Below are 23,586 nucleotides of genomic sequence, written 5' to 3'. Positions count from 1 at the left end.
TCAAAGGCGCTGCTGGTGGCACGGAATGAGAGAAGAAGGCATTGTGAACTTTCAAAGGCCTCCCTCTCTCCTTCCTTGAAATTCGTGCAGATCAACATTTCCCAAAATTCTGACCAAAGGGCCCTTTTTTGTTATGATTGTCTCAGAGTGGTTGAACACTATCATCCTGAGTTCAATACTGTTTGCTCCTGCAGACATTTCAGAAAGTGCGTGTCCCATAGTTTCCTGCTGAAACCCTGTAACTTTGCACACCGAATGGTCTGAGCTAGCAGGCCAGGATATGTATGAAGGAATATAGGACATACTGTCCCGTCCCCCCTGCCCCCCGCTATATGAGCATGCCCACAAGGTGAGTTCATCGTTGTATTTTCAAACATGGAAAGAGGCTTGCTGGGTGGGAATACAGGGCAGCACCTTTTTGTGATAGCACCCTAGTTGTAGCATTCCTTCCCAAAGGAGGTGCAAAGAGCTCCATCTTAGTGTGGATGTTGAAAACATCCTATTTCCACCTGGCTGTTAATATATTCTGGACCTTTTTTATTATAAGGTTTTAGTTTTAATTCTTGTTCCTTGCTAATCTGAAAATGAGATGGACCCTTCTGCCTTTGTGCCCCCCCCCCACTCCAATGCACACCACACTCCTTGGAAAGAAGGGTGGGGGGGTGCAAAAACAATGCAATTATTTAAAAGAATAATAGGGGAAAAGGAACACAACTTGCGGACCCAAATTTGAAGAATTATCTGTGCAATTGAAACTGTTGGTGTTTGGCGAGTGATGAAATGCTCAATTTGGAGTTTCCACGGGGTACTGGGTTAACTCATTAGCTTGCTTGATTAACGTGCCATCCACAATTGTGCACAACCTTGTCCTTGTTCCACCTCTCTTGCATTAAAAAAAGGAAAGCGAGCAGTAGGCTGCTGCAACCAGAAAACTAGAAGTGTATCAAACATTTTAGTGTGGTGTACTTCCAGATTCTGGGCACTCCATTCCCTATCCACCTTTGTTCCATCTCCCTACTCCCTTAATAGCCAGCATTATGTTCCTACTCATACTCAGTTCTCATTGAGCTATCTTGGGGTTTCCCCGTATTTGGTTCCCCCACCCCACTCGCTTCTGTCAGTATTGGGGCTTCTCCAATGGTGGCTGATGTCCATAGGCAGGAGGCAAGGAGACCGCTAGTAGGTGCAGCCAAAGCCAATGGAATTGGTCTCAACTCTGTCCTCATCTCCCTCTTTTCTGTGTTCTGCAAGGGTGACACTTAAGACAAAGAAGGGGGAAGTGGTAGGCTGTGCCATCTCCTAGAATGGCTGTAAGTCAGGGATAGGTGAAAGGCTGGCTGAGGTTTAGCAGGGAAGTGCCTCATTTGCCCAAATGGGCCAGCCTCCACTGGGTTTCTCTAGGCCTGCGCACTGGTGGAGGAAGGTGGGTGCAGGAGGGAAACCACTCCAGGTGTCATCCCTGAGCGAGGGTGACATTCAGTGCTCTGCCCGCCCGCGACTCGGACTCCCACGAGCCGTCAGTGGAAGGGGGAGCTGCTGCGCTGCTTTGCTGGTTCCTTCCTCTCCCCTTCCTGCTTGCCTGCCTCCTTCCCATCCTCTCGCCTGCCTGCCTACCTCCTCCAGCCAGGAGCGTGGCACAGCAACTCCCCCCTTCCCCTGATGGCTGGCAGTAGGCGCAGGAGTCACAGGCGGGTGGTGCACCATTGCCCTGTGCTCCCGGCTGGAGGAGGCAGGCGAGCGGGAAGGGGAGAGGAAGGAAGCAGAATCAGTGGGTGCGCACGTCGCTATCCCGTGCCTAGGAGGGCACCCTCCGCGCCCCTCAGGAGCGCACACCCGTGACCTTCAGGAACGCGCCCGCCCTGGGCAGCACGGGCATATGCTCCACCACTGGGCCTGCTAATCCCTCCCTGTTGCACATGGATGGTGTAGCTTTGGCTACATAACCCCTGATAATTGCAGCCTGACCATCAGAAATAGAGTGAATTGAATATTGGGGAGCAGGGCCCTAGCTCACAGAAGAAGAAGAAGAAGAGTTTGGATTTGATATCCCGCCTTTCACTCCCCTTCAGGAGTCTCAAAGCGGCTAACATTCTCCTTTCCCTTCCTCCCCCACAACAAACACTCTGTGAGGTGAGTGGGGCTGAGAGACTTCAGAGAGAAGTGTGACTGGCCCAAGGTCACCCAGCAGCTGCATGTGGAGGAGCGGAGACGCGAACCCGGTTACCCAGATTACGTGACTACTGCTCTTAACCACTACACCACACTGGCTCTCTTTGAATGTGCTTGTTTTTAGATAGGCACTGGTTTTCTCAGTTTTGTCCGGGTTTTATTTTTCTTGTTTCATATGTTTTATCTGCCTCAGTTTCCGCTATTTCCCAAATTCCAGCTTAATTTGGAGACTTTCCAAAATGAATGTGGGAACTGGTGCATGTTCAAGGTTGCTGTTGTGTTTGACTGATGTGCAGAACTGCCCCTGCACATTGGTCAAAACACAAGGCAAAAAGGTGTTCCACCCCCCAATGGGATTGTCAGTGCATGCTTGTATTCTTGCAATGTGGGGTGGGGGGTGGGGAAAGGCACACGAGGTCTAAGGAAGGGGTATCCAACATGGTACCCTTCAACTCCCATGTAAGACCATGGAATGATTCAGAGGATACTCCAGAGGTTCAACGGACCCTTTGCATGGAGATGGTGTGCTGTTCCTGCATCTGCCACCAACATAGGTGCACAGGCCCCACTCTGAGAGGCCATCCCCACATGCATGAGTAGTGGAGGCAGGACTAGTTTGCCAGCTCTTTAGATAGGACCAGATGAAGGCCTCTGAAGGATTGGTCATGACGCTGGAGTCAGATTCCTCCTCTTCAGGGGAAGAGGGTGAGGACACTTAAGCAAAAGAGGAAAGGCATGTAAGGGTAGCCTCAGAAATGCTCTCAGATGACCCCGTAGGGCCAGTCTCCCCACACCCTGGCCTGAAGTTCTCGCACTGCCTTCCTCTGATTCAAGGGACTCCATGCAGAAGACCTGAGACGGTCCTGCTCAGCTGCAGTAGGAGATTACTGGAGAAGGCTGGACCATTTAAGTAGAGCATCGTATTACAGCACCAGGTCCTCCCTGCTAGTGTTTAGTAATTCTGAGTAAGCACTTGGATGGGGTTGGTGAGTGACCACAGTCAAGAAAACCTTCCTGGGCATCCATGAAATATGTCAGCATTCTGAGAGTTGCATTCTCACCCCCCACCCCACTGCTTTGTGCTGGTATTCTGGACTGTTTCTCTTGCTCTTTTTATTCATAGTCTGAAGTCTTACAATTAGGCTGTACATGCCACCACCTCTACTACTAAGAGTTAATTTTCAGCTTGTTACTTGCTGGATAAACTTCATAGCTCTGTACATCAATCCAGCCTAAACCTTGTCCCACCTTGCCCTGGTTGGGCCTTTCCGTCATGCATTACACAGCAGCACAGGATCATCCTGAACTGAGACCACGTTCCTGCTTACATTTGTGAACAATAGGGTACCTTTTCCACAGGGAAACGTTTTATCTCCACATTCCACCACCTAATGTCTGAAATGTAACATTCCACTTTTGCCATTTCACCTGTGTGCAATGTGATCACATCAAGCTGTTCTATTCCAGATGGTACCAGAAAGAAGGGGGAAGGAGTGGGTGGCCAGGCAACAGCTCCATACCCCTTATCAGATCAGCATAAAATGTAGTGGCAGCGGGTTTAAAAGGGGATTAGACTGGTCCCTGTTGGACAATTGATCTGCCAGTGGCTTTTAGCTTTGATAATCCATATTCACAGGTGGTATATCTCTGGTACACTTCTCAGTTGCTGGTGTGGGACGATCTGCAGAAGAGGGCTATTGCTTTCATGCCCTGCTTGGGGGCTTCCTGGAGGCCTCTGACTGGCAATTGAGGGAAATGGGATGTTGAAGCAGATAGACCTTTTGTTCTGATGCCACAGGGCTTTTATGGTGTGTTTTTTTCTGGCCCTTGGAATATTTTCCTTCAATATTAGCTTTCAGGCTTCTAAACTCTCCTTTCCTTTTTACCAGTGACGGAAAGCCGGGGGATCCTGGAGAGCATCCAGAGGTTCTCCTTGCTGCCGACATATCTGCCTGTGAGTTACCACATCCACAATGCAGATGTTTCCTTCTTTCTGAAAGAAGCAAACCAGGATATCATGAGGAACTCTAGCCTTCAGTCTCGAGTGGAATCCTTCCTAGTCTATAAATCCAAGAGACCTCCCATCCTGAATGCAACATATGGGCCTTTTTCCATTGAGCAGGTCGTTCCCCAGGACCTCTTGTCACCTTCAAATCCATTTGGAGCGACTGCCCCCAAGTTCTCTTTCAACTGGAAGTTGAAGGCGTACATCATGAACAACAAAGTCTACCTAAGCCACCCCAAAGTCCAGATCCTGTTCTATATAGTCGGGAGAGACTGGGACGACTACAGCGTCACTGAAAAGCTGCCATGCTTAAGGGTCTTTGCTTTTCGAGAGACAAGGGAAGTCCGGGGGAGCTGTCGGCTGAAAGGAGATCTGGGGTTGTGTGTGGCTGAGTTGGAACTTCTCCCCAGCTGGTTCAACCCACCGACGGTAGTTGCTGGCCGTAAGAAGCTGCTGAATCAGTCGGAAGGGAGCCCAGTGGAACTTTATTATGCTATCCAACCAGGGGACGAGAAAGGGGATTGCGCTAAGGAGGATCTAAGGAAGAACAACGGGATCAGACCTGGGTGCAATGATATTGATGAATCGGGGCCACCCTTGCAGCGAATTGGGAGTGTTTTCCTCTACCAGACACGAGGTAGCCCTTCCTTAAGCGAAATGTGGTTGGATAGCAACATTGCTATCCAGTATATACCAAAGACTGTCAAGCAAGGGGATGTTTTGACCTTTGTGGTGTCTATTGCTAAAAATTCGACAGAGGACCAGTTCACCTTGAGGTAAGAGCAATCGGTTCTGTATATGTAACTCAGATCAGTTTGTTCTCCCATGTGAATATTATTAACTCTTCCTTAGATGCTCCACTTCTTCCTTTTGCTTTAACACCCACCAAATCTCTTGATACCTGAATCTTACCCATTTTGACGATGCTTTGCTTCAATGTTTACATTTGATAGCAGCATTTAATGTGCGAGGCTGTTTGATAGCTGATGCGCCGTAGCATTTTAGAACGTGATGGTATAGCAGAATTGGCGGCATTTGAAGGTTGGTAGGCAGTAGTAATTTAGTTTTTGTCTATATTTGATTGGCGTTGTGCACTGGCATTATTTGATGGCTGACATACAGTTGTATTTAAGGAAATGGTCATTTTCAAAGTCCCAGTTTCAGTTCTTATATTCGGATTTGGTTGCCAGCCAAGCTTGAACGATTTGTTGCTTGCCTAGCAAGAGAGAGAGAAGATTCTGAAGTTTGGGAAAGGTGAAAGGTGTCCCCTTTTCTTCCTTCCCTCCTGAAACCTCCCTACAGAGATGCAGGGAAGGGTTTTTAAAAATTTTATTGTTTGTTTTATATATCTACTTATACAACATCTACACATAAAAGATCACATACAGATTGTTGCAATAAAAACAACACAACACTTATCAATTAGCAATTGCTAAAAACTGGAAAAAAGAAACTGTGCCAACAAAAAAGGAATGGCAAGACAAACTGTTAAGAGTATATTAAACTGGCTAGATTAACAGAGGCAATTAGAGATCACACTTGACAAGAGTTTCAAAAAGCATGGGGAAAATGCAGAGAATACTTCACAAAACTGTGTCCTAAAATACATACCTGGACTTGTTTCAATTAATGTTTGCAGGAGACTTTGTGGATTTTTAAGTTATAATTAGAAAAATCTTAATAATTATTCATAAAGGAAACAGTTTCTAAGAAGTAAACAAGGAGGCCAGATACAGGATAAAGGAAGTCTTTTATTTGGTTGTTTGTATTGTTGTATTTTATGCTTATTGTATGTTATGTTCATGTTTAATGAGCGTGGATTTGTGTTTTGGGGTGGGGATTTGTGTTTTGGGGTGAAGTAACCCTTTCCGGTACTTTCGGGTCACCGCAGGACGTAACCTGAAAGAACGTAACATGAAGAAAACGTAACATGAGGTATGACTGTATTGGCTGCACTGGTTACCAGTTTGCTGCAGGACACACTTAAAGGTTCTGGCGATTACCTTTGAAGTCCTTAATGGGTCAGTTGTGGGTTACTTAATGGATCATGTTCTTCTTTGCCATCCTGCCTGCTCCCTAAGATCTGAGAGGGGAGGCCCGACTCTGCATATCTGAAGGGCTGTCATGCAGAAGCTGGAACAAATGTCTTCTGTGTTGCTCCAGAGCAGGGCAGGACTTGCAGAACAAGTGGGTTGAAATTTCAGGAAAGCTGGAGGTATTTAAGCCGAGGCCGAATGGCCACCTGTCAGGGGTGAAGACGGTTTTATTTACCGCTTATATGCCAAAACGGCTTCTGAGTGGTTTACAACTATAAAATCAATCTGTAATTAAAATATGCAGTTTGCTTAAAATATGCACCAAAGCAAATGATAATAAAAAACAGAACAATTTAAAGAATAATGTCCCTAGTTCAGTGCCGGGGAATGCATGCTTAGAAAGGTGTGTCTTTGGGAACCAGCAGAATGGAAGGGGTCTCTTTTACAGTGGATGCTCGGGTTGCGAATGTGATCCATGTGGGATGTACATTCGCAACCCACAGCGTTCACAACCCGCTTCTGTGCACGCGCAGGTTGCGATACGGCGCCTTCCGCGCATGCACAACCACTGAAACCCGGAAGTAACCTGTTCCGGTACATCTGGGGTTTGGCAGTCTGCAACCCGAAAAAAAGCAAACTGAAGCATCTGTAACCCGAGGTATGACTGTATTTTGGCAGGGAGAGGCCCTTCCCACTTGTGCCACTAGTGAAAAAGGCCAGCCTTGTGTTACCGTAAGCCAGTAGCCACCAGACTGGATGTAATAGTTACAATCGCTTAAAAACAGATTCAAATGTTGCACAAAGATCCAAACTTCTAAACCACTTTAAAAGATTCCAGCTTGTCAAAGTCTTTACTTTAATTCTTTAAGCACAGCCGGGAGACGGACTTCCTGGTTACGTCTCCCGCTTTCACCAAATTTAATCAGTTTAGTCCCGAAATTCTTAAGATCCCTTTTGCTTTAAATGGCTGAACCTAGTAACGTAGCTGATGTTGTTTATCAGCTGCTGTTACCTCTTTTACTACTGTGTTTTTAAAAAAAAATCGCTTTCTTTAAAAAAAATATATGTAGGAAGCCATCCCAAGAGCTGTATTCTACTGTGAAAGGGCAAGTGAGACACGCTCTCAAATCAAACAAACATCCAAAAATGCAACGTTGGGCTTTTAAAACATTCTGACTCTTCCAAATTATCACAAGTAAAACACATACCGTGTATTTACAATAAATTTATTGTACAATAAATATTATTTATTTACAACAAATAATAAATGAGAAATAATTACTAAAGAACACACACCAGGGTAGGGCCAAAATGCCATCACAGTGCAAGCAAATACTACATGTAGAAACAACGGGAGATAGTAAAAATAGCAAAAATGCAAAATACAGGCTCTCATGGTAAAGGGAGATGGGAAAAGTTTCTCTCAATATTTTATTCTGTTGCTCTCATATATTATCTACACATAGTAAATTCCTGCACTCTGCTAGGAGGGTAAAAAGCAGTAGCTTGCAAAAGTCTAAAAACAGACAGGTCATGAGGCCGCTAGAGGAAAACATCCCAGACAGTTGTCAAAACATTCCAGCCTGTAGCAGTGAAATGAAATCCTACTTCAGGCCCTAAAACTTGCCTGGAATTTAAAAAAATGAAATGAAATGGTTTTCACTACTTGCCTTAACTGCACAACCCTATACATGTCAAATTGTGTTCCTTCTAGGTAAGTGTGTAAAAGAGTTCAGCCTAAACCAGAGGTGCGCTGTGGTTTATAACCTTGGAACCAGTTTAATTCTGAAAGAACACATTTGCATCCTGATGACTGAATAAAGAGAGAGGCAGGCAGGCTGGGGTTGAACTGGGCCACTTTTATTCAGTGAACATAAGGAGATCAGCAGTGAAGGGGGAAACTAACACCATTTACAACTGCAGCCATTGGGTGACATTTCCCTGCCTGCGGAAACAGAGGCGCTATCCCTTTTCTCAGGCCACACCTTGGAGGTGAGAAGGGAAGAGTTGCTGCCCCACCACTCCCAGGGACCCCAAAGCTCCAGGGGGATGAGTCAGCTTGGCCTCAAATCCTAGAGTTTAGAGAGTGAACCTCATGACAGCCAATCCCTTTGAAAGGTTCCAAAATGTACAAAGACATTTTGTCTGCTTTTTATTCATATTTACAGAGAGAGACTTTGGAACACAGCCTCTTGGATAATGGCGTTGTCCCAAGTGAATCTCCACCCCCCCCATCTCTCCCACTTCCTCATACATCACTTCTATGGGTGCTGACAAGAACCCTCTGCCTTTGAGATTTTTGCTGTCCTACTTTCAAGACTGCAAGCTCCCCCTGATGTCACCAGGGGTTGTGCCATGGCCCTAGCCACCAGCAAGGGCGTCGGGCAGGATCCACGACCACCAGATTCCTTTAACGGAATACCCATAAAGTGGAGGGGTAGGCGATGGCCACACCCTGCCCTCCAATACACAAATATTCCAATGCCTAACCGCCAATACCTAAAAGTTGTGACAATTTTCTACGAGGTAGGCAAAAAACCAAGTGGCCGGTGCCAATTTGCCAGTTGGATAAAAATTCCTAGCAGGCCCCTTGGGCAACCAAGGTGACATCCATAGCAATGTCAATAACCAAGCAATGAGGGTGGATGGGTGATCTGACGAAACCCAGCAGCGGAATGAAAGGGAAGTGCCGCCGCGGCCACATTTGAGCACCTAAACCTTGAGCCTCCACCTGATTGGTTGGCTACCTGGGGCGTGGCGTGGCAGCCAGGCCAGCTGGGCAGAGGCCAGAATGCCCCCAGCCAACGCGGGAAATGGCTCCCGCTCACAACTCCTCCCCTCTGTAAGGAGGAGAGGCTTTGGCGGACCATCCCTTATGGCTGACAGGCTGCAAATGTATCCCCCCATTGGTACCACTGTGGACCAGAGTTAGAACGGGCTCCTGACCAACTAACAGGAAACATTGCCCTGGGCATCCTTGTTTATGTATGCAGAAATCATATATTTGAAAGCCTCTGCTTGTAACCCAAACCCTGCCCGAGCAGCTGTTTGAAGGAGAAAGCTCCCTTGATTCCTCAGGCTTTGCAGTTTCTTGACACGTCTGAAAAAAATGTGTGTTGGCGAACTCAAAAGAGAAGGTATTTTTCAAGCATGTAGCAGTGCTTTGTCTCTGGCTATGTTTAAGCAGGGTTTAGTAAGCAGGCATGTATAATAATAATAATAATAATAATAATAATAATAATAATAATAATAATAATATATTTGTACCCCGCCCACCTGGTTGGGTTTCCCCAGCCACTCTGGGCAGCTTTCAACAAAGACTGTATTTAAATGTGCATGCACCTAATTCACACTTTCTGAATCAACACATTAGCCCAAACACATGCATTCTTTGAGATTCACACTTCCACAAAATTTTGTTGCAATTCTCCAGCCAAGAAATGTGTGTTATGCATAAGCTAGCATAAAGTATGCATGAAAGTTACATAATAGTGAAAACAACATTGAGAATGCATTATATTAGAGAAAATTGCTTTGCAAGAATACTAGATTGGGCAAATTTGCTTACAGACATGTATGTTAGAAGTTTGCTGATGAATCTTCAAGAAGACTTACACACACACACACACACACACACACACACACACACACATACACTTGTTGTGGAAATCTTGAGACCTGACCCTAAGATTCGAAGAAGTGACTGAGATAAACTTAATTGACAGATTCAGCCATCCTTAGCAGGCCTAGATGGACCTTTTGTTTTCTAATTCTTCATTGCGATGAGGCTCAGTTTTAGATGGGCTTGTTTGAGTTCGGCAGGAATAAGTGAATGGGGAGGCTGTGTGGGAGCAGACAAGAGGAGGGATGCTTTGCACAAGCCACTGCTTCAGATGAGCTTCTGCAGCCAATGGCCTGTCACAGGCACATTCGTAAACCATCAGCGCTCACTCGTGTGTTGTGCGCGTCCCCCTCTCCTCCCCCCGTGACTCCTTCGCCTGGATGTCACTGTTCACCTCCTGACCTGCACAGCCCATGCATCCCATCTGTTCATGTCCGGATTTCCAGCCCATTGGAGCAAAAGCAATGGTGAAAGCCTTTTTGCCAGCAGCCATTGGCCTTGAATCATCCGCTCGGACAGAGAGTCCTGCCGCCGCTAGAGACAGGCATCTGCAATCTGATGACTGGGAGTCTATGTGTGATTGCAAGAGAGAGAGAGAGAGAGAGAGAATTTCCTTGTGGTTTCTGCAATACAGAGTAAATTTCCCACCCACTTCCCCCCACCCCAGTCTGAGGAACTGCAGGGAGAGTGCAGCATTATTTTTTCATGCTCAGAGAAAGTGCTCAATGTGCCCAAAGTGTTGCAGAGTCTCCCTGAGTTGTTTCTCTCTTTACTTATTTAGTGGGAGAGAAGAGGCGGGGTGGGCGAGCTTCAGTCAAAGGGGAGGGTTCAGAGAACACAGGAAGAGCACTTTGAGAGCAGATCAAAGGTCTTTTAGCCTTACAGCATCCATTTCACTTATTATTATTATTATTATTATTATTATTATTATTATTATTATTAGGCCAGTTTAAGACCAGGCTAGATCCAGTACACAGCTCTGTTGAAAGGATACAGGCTCCCAGGGGCAAGCAGTCTCTTTTTGCAAATACATTTGTATCTCGGAAGTCAAACGCCTTGTGAGTTGAATGTTTAGGCTCCCAAACACCACAAACCCGGAAGTGAGTGTTCCAGTTTGCAAACATTCTTTGGAATCTGAACGTCCGACACGGCTTCTGCGGCTTCCGATTGGCTACAGGAGCTTTCTGCAGCCAATCGGAAGCCGCGCCTTGGTTTCTGAATGTTTTGGAAGTTGAACGGACTTCTGGAATGGATTCCGTTTGACTTCTGAGGTACAATTGTATGGGGTACTTTCCTTGTATGTTCAGATAGGCATTTGCAGTCCTGCCCTTGATGTGCTTATTGGAGGATTTGCTGCATGGATGAATGCCCACAAATGAGGTGTTGAAGACAAAAGAGGCAGGGAAGGGAGCTGTGGACTCAAAAAGGTTTAAAACCTCTGCCTTATATCTTTAAGCCCATCCACTGATCTTCATTCTAGTACAGTGGTACCTCGGGTTACATACGCTTCAGGTTACAGACTCCGCTAACCCAGAAATAGTACCTCGGGTTAAGAACTTTGCTTCAGGATGAGAACAGAAATCGTGCTCCGGTGGCACGGCAGCAGCAGGAGGCCCCATTAGCTAAAGTGGTGCTTCAGGTTAAGAACAGTTTCAGGTTAAGAACGGAATCGTGTTGGCCCAGAGGTGGAAGCAGGAAGAAATCCCAACGGTAGAAGAGTGGAGAGCAAAGCTGACAGAATATGCAGAATTGGACAAATTAACAGGGAAAATTAGGTATATTAAAGATCAAAAGTTTATTGAGGACTGGGGGAAATTTGTGGGTTATCTGGAAAATAACTGTGCTGTAAATACAACGCTAGTGGGGTTTAAAGAGGCACTGTAAAGAACCAATAAGTATTGCTTATTAGAAATAATGTATGAAGGGAGGAATAATGGCAATATGAAAGAATGGAATGTGCACTAAGGATATAATTACGAATGATTGTCAGTGACGTTGAAGGAAGTTCAAAATGGACAAGATTTGTGGTAATATGGATAAAATGTATAAATAGTTGGAAATCAATAAAATTTTAAAATGAAAAAAAAGAGAACAGTTTCAGGTTAAGAACGGACCTCTGGAACGAATTAAGTACTTAACCCGAGGTACCGCTGTACCCGCCATTTGAATCTTTGACAAATCAGGCCTGCACCGTCTCTTCCCATGTGCCGGTGCCCATGTCATGCGTGCCGTTTTCCTGCTCGATTGCAGGGTGTATAGATGGGGAGAGTGGAACCCGATGAGAAATTGCCTTTAGAGTGGTGGTTCCGGATATCTGGCCCCTTCCCCCTTCACTTCATCAATCTCCGACAGAAAGAAGCTGAAGACTAAGACCTGACAGGCTCCTTTGCTTGAGGGACCAAATAACTTGCCTGCCTTCCCTCCTTGGTGGGCAGTGGAGGAGTGAGCCTCTTGAAAAGCAGAGACAGCAGCCCTTCACCGAAAGACTCCATTGCGCTAGTCAAAGCAATTTCAGACTTCACTGCTGAGAATGCTCGGAGAAGCTATAGCTGTGACAGACGGGGGAGGGGGCTCCTGAGCGCGCTCACCCCCATCACCATTACCCAGTTAAATGGGAGTTATTAGCTCCTGCACTTAGAAACAAATCTTTTCTCTCTCTCTCTCAGTCACCCTTCCCTGAGGACACCGACAGCTGTGCTTTCACTTCCCAACCATCTCTCAAGTGCATTGGGGGTTTTTTCTATCCCAGTCCACAAAGACATCTATTTTCTAACCTCCTACAGCTGAATTTAGAGATGAGTTGAATAATGGGACGATTTGCTGATCTTTTGTGGCCTGATGACAAGCTTCTTTGGGAAAGTATATGCTAGGGCTGCGAATTGACTGCAAGATTGGGTCTGGATCCTGATTCAACCCTTTGTACAATGATCTACAGCGGCCTGAAGCCCTGATTTAGTTCAGGGTCCAAAGCTGTTTACTTCAGAGGGGTGTGTGAGACAAGGATTTGTGTCTCCTGACCTCTTCACTACTGGGAAATAACAATGGCTATACCATAAAAATGGCTTTACCTTCCTTTCAACAGACCTGGGCAAACTTTGTAGGCATAGCAGCCCTTCCAGAGTGGATCATCGCCCCCAAGTTATAGGCAAGCAAGAATTTTTTTTTGGGGGGGGTATTCTGGGCACCTTTTAAAAGGTGATTGTGAGGAAAGATTCTATAGCTTAAAAATAATAATATCTGGGTTACCTAAGTGGATGAAATTTGCAGGCATGATGGTAGCCCTACCCGAGAGGATGAATCTTGCCAAATTTCAAGGATGCCAAACATGGCACTACAATACACAGATGAGAAAATTCAGTGGTTTTCCCTGTAGCCTTTACAGTTTTGGGTGGGTAAAGAGGATTCACTCAGTCTCCCCATGTCTCTTATGGGCAACTGATCTGAAAATAGTAGATAGGAAGGTGGCTCCCTGGGTCAGAAACCTGTCGAATTACAGGCAAATAGCTTCTACATTTTGGTTTGCTTTTTGTGCTATAAGCCCTTAAAGTTGTTTGGGGGTAGGGTGCACATGGATTGGAGAGTTTGGGTAAAATAATTCCTTCTGATTGTAAGTGACCTGTCAGTCAGAACATATCTCCAGTGTGAAGTAGTGTGGTAGCCAGTGTGGTGTAGTGGTTAAGAGCGGTAGTCTCGTAATCTGGGGAACCGGGTTCGCGTCTCCACTCCTCCACATGCAGCTGCTGGGTGACCTTGGGCCAGTCACCCTTCTTTGAAGTCTCTCAGCCCCACTCATCTCACAGAGTGTTTGTTGTGGGAGATGAAGGGAAAGGAGAATGTTAGCTGCTTTGAGACTCCTTAAAGGGAGTGAAAGGCAGGATATCAAATCCAACTCTTCTTCTTCTTCTCTCCCTAGGCTGGTGTTTCATCTAATTCCTTCCCTCCCACCCTGGCATTTTCCTTCTGTAGTAAACAGACATCGGCAAACTCAGTCCTCCAGATGTTTTGGGACTACAACTCCCATCATCCTTAGCTAACAGGACCAGTGGTCAGGGATGATGGGAGTTGTAGTCCCAAAACATCTGGAGGGCCAAGTTTGCCTATGCCTGGTGGTAAAGTTACAGACATTAGTTTTGCTTTTAGAAACACTTGTGTATAGCATTTCTTTTGCCATCCAAATTGCTGAGGTGCTACGAGTTGCTTCGGGAGGGCCTTGCTTTGACTCATCCTGCCTTATATACTTCCCACTTCACCTTCAAAAAGTCTAAAATCCCTCCGAAGTGCCTTGTTTTGGGACTCACCCATAACTGATACTAATAATTGCTTCTAGGGCCACAGCCAAAAGTGGCTACAGTGAAACAGGAAGGCGATATTGGAGTGCTCAAGGGAGCCCAAAGGTTAGCACATGTACAAGAAATCTCCAGGGGGGCTGGGGAATCATAAGTATATAGAAATATTCCACAGGGAGTGAGAAATTGACTCTGCCAGTGTACCTGTCCTGCCCTTGGAATGCAAAATCTGCCAGGAGACTCCATGATGCCTCCGTGCCCACTGTATATCCCTCCCCATACTTTCAGTTGCTGTTAGTAACACATTGATAGCTCGAGAGAAGAAAAAACAATCAACTCCATTGAAATTCACAACACCTTCCATAGCATATCACCCGGGGATGGCTTCTACTCACCGCAGGTGATTACGCTGTTTACCAGCTTGCGTCAGGACCTTCCTATGTCCAGCTTCCACAATCTGTGTGGCCTAGAAATGGCTCTGCAGAGCCTTCACCAGGGACTGTGCCCCCAATTACTATTTGAAGCTATGGCCTCTCCACCGCCCTGTTCCCAATTACTTTTCTAGTGCCGAGATCCCAGAAGCACAGTAAAGGAACATCATGCGATGAAATAATTGCCAAGTGCTTGGCAGGTGATCAGTAGAGACATTAGCAGGGAAAATGTGGGCAAGTAGCCAAGGCATTATGATAGATCGCTCTTTTGCCCAGTATTTAATTGCTGTCCCTGTTTAACTTAATAAATTAGGAGGACTACCTCACATTCTGAATAATGGAGAAAGAAAGCTGACAAATGAAGACTGAATACTCCTTGACTTGGACATGTAGAACTGTAGCGGTTGGTTGGAGTGCAAGATGCTTCAACAAATATCTAGCTGGCCCTGGTTGGGGAAGGCGCCTGAGAGTGAATGCCATGCTGTCATGTCAGCATCTTTGCTGTAAAATCTCTATGGCTAACTATTTCTTTCTTTAACTTGGGAGTGGGGAAACTTTTCTCTTCTGAGGGCCTCATTCATTTCTGGGAAACCTCCCAAGGGCCACATACCAGTAGCGGGCAGGGCCAGAGGCAAAAGTGGGTGGACCAATGAATGGAAAGTTTATGCAAAATCCACTGCTGAATATCATTTTAACCTAGCAGTTCAAAAGCACGTCAAAGTGCAAGTAGATAAATAGATACCGCTCCGGCGGGAAGGTAAATGACGTTTCTGTGCACTGCTCTGGTTTGCCAGAAGTGGCTTAGTCATGCTGGCCACATGACTCCAAAGCTGTCTGCGGACAAACGCCGGCTCCCTCGGCCTATAGAGCGAGATGAGCATCGCAACCCCAGAGTCGGTCACGACTGAACATAATGGTCAGGGGTCCCTTTACCTTTATATCATTTTAACAAAGCCACACATACTCAGTGGACTAGTTGAGGCAGGGAGCAACCACCATTATGGGCAACAAGGCCATTTACCCTCCAGCCAGTACATGTGAAAATGATCTAGGCATCTTATCAGACCACAAGCTTCACATGAGTCAACAGTCTGAAGCAGCAGCAGAAAAAGCTAATGCTATTCTAGGCTACATCATGGACCGCTCTGTCCTGCCTTGATCAGACCACACGTAAGTAGTATTAGTAATAGTAATTTATTATTTGTACCCGCCCATCTGTCTGGGTTTCCCCAGCCACTCTGGGTGGCTTCCAACAAATATTAAAAGTACCTTAAAATGTCACACATTAAAAACTTCCCTGAACAGGGCTGCCTTCAGATGTCTTCTAAATGTCAGGTAGTTATCTCTTTGACATCTGATGGGAGGGCGTTCCACAGGACTGGTGCCACTACCGAGAAGGCCCTCTGCCTGGTTCCCTGTAGCTTTGCTTCTTGCAATGAGGGAACCTCCAGAAGGCCCTTGGCGCTGGACCTCAGCATCCAGGCTGAATGATGGAGGTAGAGACGCTCCTTCAGATGGAATCTTTGTCCAGTTTGGGCACCACGATTTAAGAGGGAACAAGCTGGAACGTCTGCAGAGGAGGATGACCAAAATGATGAAGGGTCTGGAAACCAAGCCGTATGAGAAATGGTTGGGAAAGTTGGATATGTGTAGCTTGGAGGACAGGAGACTTAGAGGAGATAGGATATCCATCTTCAAATAACTAAAATGCTGTCACATGTTTTCTCCTGCTCTGGAGGGTAGGACCCGAACCAATTGATTCAATTTATATGAAAGGAGATTCTGACTAAACATTTTGGTGGTAAGAGCTGTTTGAATGTCTCATGTGGAACAGGCTCCTTCAAGAGGTTGTGGACTCTTCTTCATTAGAGGTTTTTAATCAGAGATTGGATGGCCATTCTTGCGTTACAGGGGATTAGATGATCCTTAGGATCCATTCCTGTTGTATGAGTATGACTCAGAGGTAGAGGTGAGGAAGCTAAGCCCCCTCCATTGTCCACAAATAATATCTAATTGGTTTTGTTTTCCCTGCATTAGCAATGTGTTTCCTTTGCACTGAAATGAATGTGGTGGAATAACATAACCACAATTTATGTAATTTATTATGTAAGTTACATAATTTCATCACAGGAGACAGTGAGACAAATAAGAGCTTTAATTACATAATTAAGTAGCATAATTGCACTGCAGGGCACAGCAAGATGAACAATGTTGTTTTGGGCAGAAGACAAACTCCAGTGGAAAGAAAGCAGCGCTGCATGCGAAGAATACAGGGCGGAACAGAAAATAATGGCTTCTTCCATTCCTAGATGTAACTGACTTGGGGAAGAGGAAGCCTTTATACTTCTGATTCGGGCAGCAAAATATATTGGGCAAACCGTGACCTCTCTAGTTCTCCCTTGATGAAGTAAAGAGACGAAGTTACTGGGAATCTCAGTTTGTGTTCAAAATAATAATAATAAGATACCAACAGTGGACCCTGGAACGATCCAATGCAGTCTCAGCAATATGTGTAAAATAAGGTGTTATCTTTTGTTTTGCTTTTTTATCATTACGTTGTCTAAATGAGCCTGGCTCAGAATTACTGCTCCTTTTTTATAAAGTGGAGACACTCAAAGGTTAGGCGAAAAGGAGGAGGGGGGCCAGAGATGTGGGAAGAGCTGACTTCTTGCAATAAAGTTTTCATTATGGTGGCAAAATGGAACTTCAGCAGAAATCAGCTTAACCGTTTTCTGGCCCATAATAACTGCAGGCTGTTTAGGGTTGTTGGTGGGTTTTTTTGTGGGGGGTGGGTGGGAAGGAGCTGTGCGAGTGATTGCTTTTAAATATATACGAGCTCCAGTTTTGGAACCGGTGGGTTTGGGATATTGCCTCCCTCCCTCCCTCCCTCCCTCTGCGTGATCTGCTTTGGCATTCCAATACCTTTTGTGGGCATCTATAGAGAAAACATTATAGGTTCTTCGGTGATAAGAAAATGAAACAATATGAGAGAGGGCTGTCAGGCCTGCGCCAGATAAATGGAAGACAGATGGTAAGGGTGATTGGCATTGACAACTTGCGAGGAGCCTTGTTTGCAGGTGCTGCTTCATTCATCCATCACACTTTTACCTAATAGTGGGAGATGTCACTGTGATGTACTTAAATCCCCAACTGACTGATAAAAAGAAAAAAAGGGGAAAAAACATTAAACCAACAGCTGGGGGAGACTGTTGTGTTCGAAGGTGGCTGACTTGAAGGCAGCTGGGCAAACTTTTTATTCTAAATGTTGACGGCCACGTTCATTGAAGAATAACCTGTATGGGATTGTTGTCTTGTTTTAATGTTTGTTTTTAAGCTGTTTTTTATGTTTAACTGGTTTTGTTTTTATTTTGCAAACAAGTACTACATTTTAAGGGACGCGGGTGGTGCTGTGGTCTAAACCACTGAGCCTAGGGCTTGCTGATTGGAAGGTCAGTGGTTCGAATCCCCACGATGAGGTGAGCTCCCGTTGCTCGGTCCCTGCTCCTGCCCACTTAGCAGTTCAAAAGCATCTCACAGTGCAAGTAGATAAATACGTACCACTCCGGCAGGAAGGTAAACGTCATTTCCATGCGCTGCTCTGGTTCGCCAGAAGCGGCTTAGTCATGCTGGCCACATGACCCGAAAGCTGTACGCCGGCTCCCTTGGCCAATAAAGCGAGATGAGCGCCACAACCTCAGAGTCGTCTGTGACTGGATGTAATGGTCAGGGGTCCCTTTACCATATGATACCACCTTAAACAGTCATGGCTTCTCCTAAAGAATTATTGGAGCTGTTGTTTGTTAAGGGCGCTGAAAGTTGCTGGGACACTCTCTATTCCCCCCCTAGAGCTACCATTCACAGAGTTCCCTGTGAAGAGGGGGTAATGGTTAAGCCACTCTGAGAATTTTTGAAATTTGGTCAAGGCCATGTGCAATAAGGGTAAGGGTCCCAGGTGGCTCTGGGCCACAGCTGACCCAACCCTCCTTTAAAGGGAAGGGATGGAAACCACCAGGTGCTGGGCCAAATTCACGTCCTGCTGTGAGACTATTTTGCCAACTACAGGAGCAAAAGAAAAAGAGAGGAACATTTTTTGGCTCCTAAGCAATTCAAAGCCCGAACAAGAAAAACAAAAAAGCTGATTTAAGCGAGTTAAATTATGCAAACTGAGCAAATCTTCATACTTTGTTTGTATATTTTATTCTATGAGTCATAGGAAATGCAAGGAACAAGGCAAGGCATCTCAATTACTGGAAATCTGATTCAGCCCATGTGGGTTCCAGGTTTAAGGTGGTTTTTATTTGCGGGTTCACCTTACCCTACTTTTGCCCACTTGATTGCTTTGATCTGTGGAACTGCCACTGCTACAGGTGCCACAAAACACCTTTTTCACACTTGGAATACATAGCTTCCTGTTCTTGTGTATTTTAATTACAGATTGCTTTTGCAGCTGTAAATTGCTTAGAAGCCATTTTGGCATATAAGAGATAGATAGATAAATAGATAGATGATAGATAGATAGATAGATAGATAGATAGATAGATAGATAGATGATAGATAGATAGATTAGATAGATGATAGATGATAGATGATAGATAGATGATAGATAGATAGATGATAGATAGATAGATAGATGATAGATAGATAGATAGATAGATAGATAGATAGATAGATAGATAGATAGATAGATAGATAGATGATAGATAGATAGATAGATAGATAGCAGGTTTTGGTGTCTTCGGGTGTCTTCCCGTGTAAGAGTTGGGGTGTCTAGGTGACGTTTCGACGAGGTCTCACTCGTCATCTTCAGGCTGGTGCTTTCGGCTTCTTGTTACTAGAACAGAGCAGGATCTCAGTGTTTGAGTTCCTATAAATACTGTTGAGGGGGTGTGGTGTATAGCCTCCAACGTTCTGGGCAGAGAGGGAGTTCCCAGGTTAGTGTGCCTTTTCTTCTTTTGTTCCTTAATTACTTGAGGGATATCTTGAGTGATTTCTTGAGTGATATTCTGAGTACCACTTAGGAGGGTCATTAGGTGTGGATTAGTTGCTAAAGCTTTCGTGTCTTGACCTCTTGAGCTTGTGAAGAGTTTTTTTTGAGAAGATGGCTGTACTGCACTTAGTTGTGCTCTGGCTTGGCTTCGTGTATAGGGGCGAGCTGTGGTTTTGTGCCCTGTGCCAGCCAGATCTGTGTAGGGATTGCAGGGGGGTGCAGCATCCGGAGGTGCCACTATGGTTTGGCTACTGGATGGTGTCTGTACTTTATCTGTGGAGAGGGTCTGGGTTTGGGTCTGGTGTGGTTGATTGGAGATGGCGTTCTGTGTGTCTCTGGTTCTGGTGTCGGTTTTTGTGGGGAGGGCTAATTTCCAGATGTCTGGCAGGCGGGACGTGTCGTCACGCTTGTTCATGTTGTGAGGGTGTTTCTCTATCTCGATGGCTTCCATGATTATTCTCTTGTGGTGATGTTCCATGTTAAAGAGCAATTTGGAATCTGCAAAATTAATTTCGTGTCCTGTTTCTTTCATGTGTTGGTAAAGAGAGGAAGTTTTTTCTTCTTTTTTGACGGCATTCTTGTGTTCTGCGATACGTGCATTTATTCGTCTGTTTGTTTGTCCAATGTACGTGGCTGGGCAGACTTTGCAGGGTATTTCATAGATAGATAGATAGATACATAGATACATAGATGATAGATAGATGATAGATAGAGATAGATAGATAGATAGATAGATAGATGATAGATAGATAGATGATAGATTAGATAGATAGATAGATGATAGATAGATAGATAGATAGATAGATAGATAGATAGATAGATAGATAGATAGATAGATGATAGATAGATAATAGTAATAATAGTAACAACAACAGTTGCCAGATGATGCTTTATTCAGCCACTGCTTTGACTTTGGAGATTTTAGTTAGGGTTGCTTACACACACACACACACACACACACACACACACACACACACGTCGCAGCTTTATAGAATCACAGAGTTGGAAGGGACTATCAAGGTCCTCTAGCGCAACCCCCTGCAACGTAGGAATCTTTCCCCCAGCATGGGTGATGAACCTATGGCCCCGAGATTAAGAGTCTCATGCTCTGCCAACCGACCCAGGAGCAAAAAGGTTTCAGGCGCAACTCCCAGCAACTCCAGGATCAGATAGCAGGGGATGGGGCAGAGCATGAGACTGTGGAAAGCTGCCCCTAGTCAGAGTGAACCAGGGATCAGGGCCAACAATCCCTTTTGGGTGAACTTCTGGGGGCCACATGGCAGTGGAGGGCAGGGCCAGAGGTAAAAGAGCAATGCATGCAAATCACAGCTTTGTGTAGCAGGCTGCTTTCTGCATACACTTAGCTCTCTATCCTCCATCCAGACAACAACCCTGTGAGGTGGGTTAGGATAAGAGAGCATTGTTTGTCTTGTATTGTGGGTGGGGCATTTTATCGTTTTAATTGTTCCTCTGAATTTCACACTGGCAATACTTTCCCCATATGAATAGTAAGGTATAGGTAAAGGGACCCCTGACCATAGCTGTCAACCGTCCCTTATTTGGAGGGATAGTCCCTTATCCCAGTGCCATGTCCTGCTGCTGTCCCTTATTGATGATGTCCCTTAAATTTCCTGGGTTTCAAAGGAAGCAGCTCCTCTCCCTCCCTCCCTGCCGGCCAGGGAGGAGGGAGGCTCCAACTGTGTTGCTTGGCTGCGTTGCTCACCCAATAAGGAGTCTTAAGAACGACTGGGGGGGTGGAGCTTGCATGCCTTGTGCCGATCAAATCGGCTGCGTTGCCTGGGGACTCGCCTTTGCTCAGCGCTTCCCAGCGGAGAGGTGACGGTGGTTTTCCTTGCTTCATCCCCTTTGCCAGGTTGCGGCGCTATGAGAACCACCGCTTGAGGCTTCATTTGGCTGCTGACCGGGCTTTCTGCCTTTGGCTTGGAGAGGCTCAGATGTTGAACATACCTGTGCTGGAAAATCCCTTATTTTGGCTGCTGATCCCTTATTTTCGAGGCTGCTGGTCCCTTATTTTCAAATCTGTAAGTTGACAGCTGTGCCCCTGACCATTAGGTCCAGTCGTGACTGACTCTGGGGTTGCGGTGCTCATCTCGCTTTATTGGCCTAGGGAGTTGGCGTACAGCTTCCGGGTCATGTGGCCAGCATGACTAAGCCACTTCTGGCGAAACCAGAGCAGCGAACGGAAATGCCGTTTACCTTCCCACCGGAGCAGTAGCTATTTATCTACTTGCACTGGTGTGCTTTCGAACTGCTAGGTGGGCAGGAGCAGGGACCGAGCAATGGGAGCTCACCCAGTCACGGGGATTCGAACCACCGACCTTCTGATTGGCAAGTCCTAGGCCCTGTGGTTTAACCCACAGCGCCATCTGCGTCCCTCTGAATAGTAAGGTAGCAAGGCTTAAAATAAATAAAATAAATTGGTTCATTTCTGTCAGCCCCTGGAAAAAACCACCACATTATAATTAGCAGTCGTCTAGCTGACTACATCTTAAGCGTTGTGTCTCTGCATCACCAGCCCACGCACCTGAAATTGAGACTTGAGGGTGGGGGATGCAAGGTGGGAATCTCAGAGGAATCAAAATACAGTGGGACGATATTCTCTGCGATGTCAAATTAACTTCCAGAGTTGGGGTGTGGGTGGAGAATGATGATCTTTCTCCCAGTGGCAGCTTCGCAGCAGGATATAACACAGGCTTCCCCTACCAAAGAGCTTCTACTAGAAGCCAGGGATTTGGGGACACTGGCCCCAGGCTGTGGAACATTCTTCCAGCTGAAATTCAACAGGCACCTTTGATTTTTTATTTTCGACCATCTCTTTTAGGTAGATAGCCCTATGTAACTGTTTTCTGATCAGCCAGACATATTAATGACATTATATATATATACACATAAAATGGATTATGCTGCTTTATATATTATGGTATATTTTCATTTTTCTTATTTTATTTATTTCATAAGATTTGTAGACCCCTTGATGGTAAAAAAAACCCCACCACCTCAAAGTTGTTTGCAACAAGATAAAACAATCAAGAAAAAACTGCAACTATGCTTTAAAATATGCAAAAGTTAAAATGCTAAAGGATATTAAAATCACCTCTTAGCAGGTGCCCAAAGTGTACAGTGAAGGCACCTGTTTGACCTCAATAGGCAGGGAGTTCCAAAGGCTTTAAATGGTTGTTTTAAAATTTCTTTTTCTAGATAATTTTATTGTTTCATTCATTTTGTAGACCACTTTGAGGTTTCAGTACAGATCTTGTGAAATAAAATTTAAAATAAAATTTAAAATTCTCATATGATAAAAGGAGTGCCCTTCCAGTCCAGTTCTTCTCATAATAATATCATTCTGGTACGTAATTCCCCACCTCATGCCAGAAGCTATGGGAATGTCTGCGTGTGTTTGTGTGCACAAAACTCTCATTCCCACTGCTGTGTCTCGGCGTGATTTATTTAGGTCATTTTGAGCAGCGCTGGGAAATGGTGGTTTAATATTTACAAATGGATGCCGCCACGATTCGACTAATTCCGCCCTCCCCCCCAAAAAAATACTTAATTGCAGTTAAATTAGAGCAATTTGGCATCAGCAAAGGAATTAAGAAGGAAGCAAAGAGAGGCGGGTGTTAAGGAAATTCCCCAACATAAATCCAGGCCTTTGAATTAAGGACTCTTTCAGTGTGCACTAATGAGCTCCCTGTGCAATTAAGCAATGTGTCTTGAGGTGGCGATATCTGAAGTAGGAGTTCCAATGGGGAAAAGGAGAAGCTGTGCTGAATTAGCCAGGAATGAGTGGAAGCGCCTTCGTCCTGAGTCCTCCCGCCCTGGATGTCAACAGATGCTTCCCGCTTACAACCTGCCACCCAGACAGGTTCATTAACCTGTGACTCCGAAATTCAGGACCCCCCTCCAGCTGATGCCAAAGTTTTATGCTAGTTTTGAGTGAACTGCACGTTTTGTGCCACCCCCGAACTGAGTAATCGACAAAACAAATCGGGGTCACAAGTTAATGCAAGAGTTCCAACCTTGTCCGATTGA

The 23,586-nt window shown here is 45.4% G+C and overlaps 1 protein-coding gene across 2 annotated transcripts in view; it reads left to right on the top strand.

Moving 5' to 3' along the window:
* Positions 1-23,586, top strand: part of LOC308575781 (transmembrane protein 132D-like) — a 465,450-nt gene that overhangs the window by 105,648 nt on the left and 336,216 nt on the right. For both annotated transcript variants that reach the window (XM_081174743.1, XM_081174742.1), the window contains exon 2: positions 4,059-4,950. In XM_081174743.1, coding sequence (XP_081030869.1) covers positions 4,059-4,950 — 892 coding nt within the window. The remainder of the gene's footprint in view (positions 1-4,058; positions 4,951-23,586) is intronic.

Source organism: Podarcis bocagei, assembly GCF_964188305.1.
Source record: "Podarcis bocagei genome assembly, chromosome: 16".
Classification (NCBI taxonomy): Eukaryota; Metazoa; Chordata; class Lepidosauria; order Squamata; family Lacertidae; genus Podarcis; species Podarcis bocagei.
The sequence above is the reverse complement of the archived record's forward strand: the minus strand, read 5'-3'. Positions and strand labels throughout refer to the sequence as shown.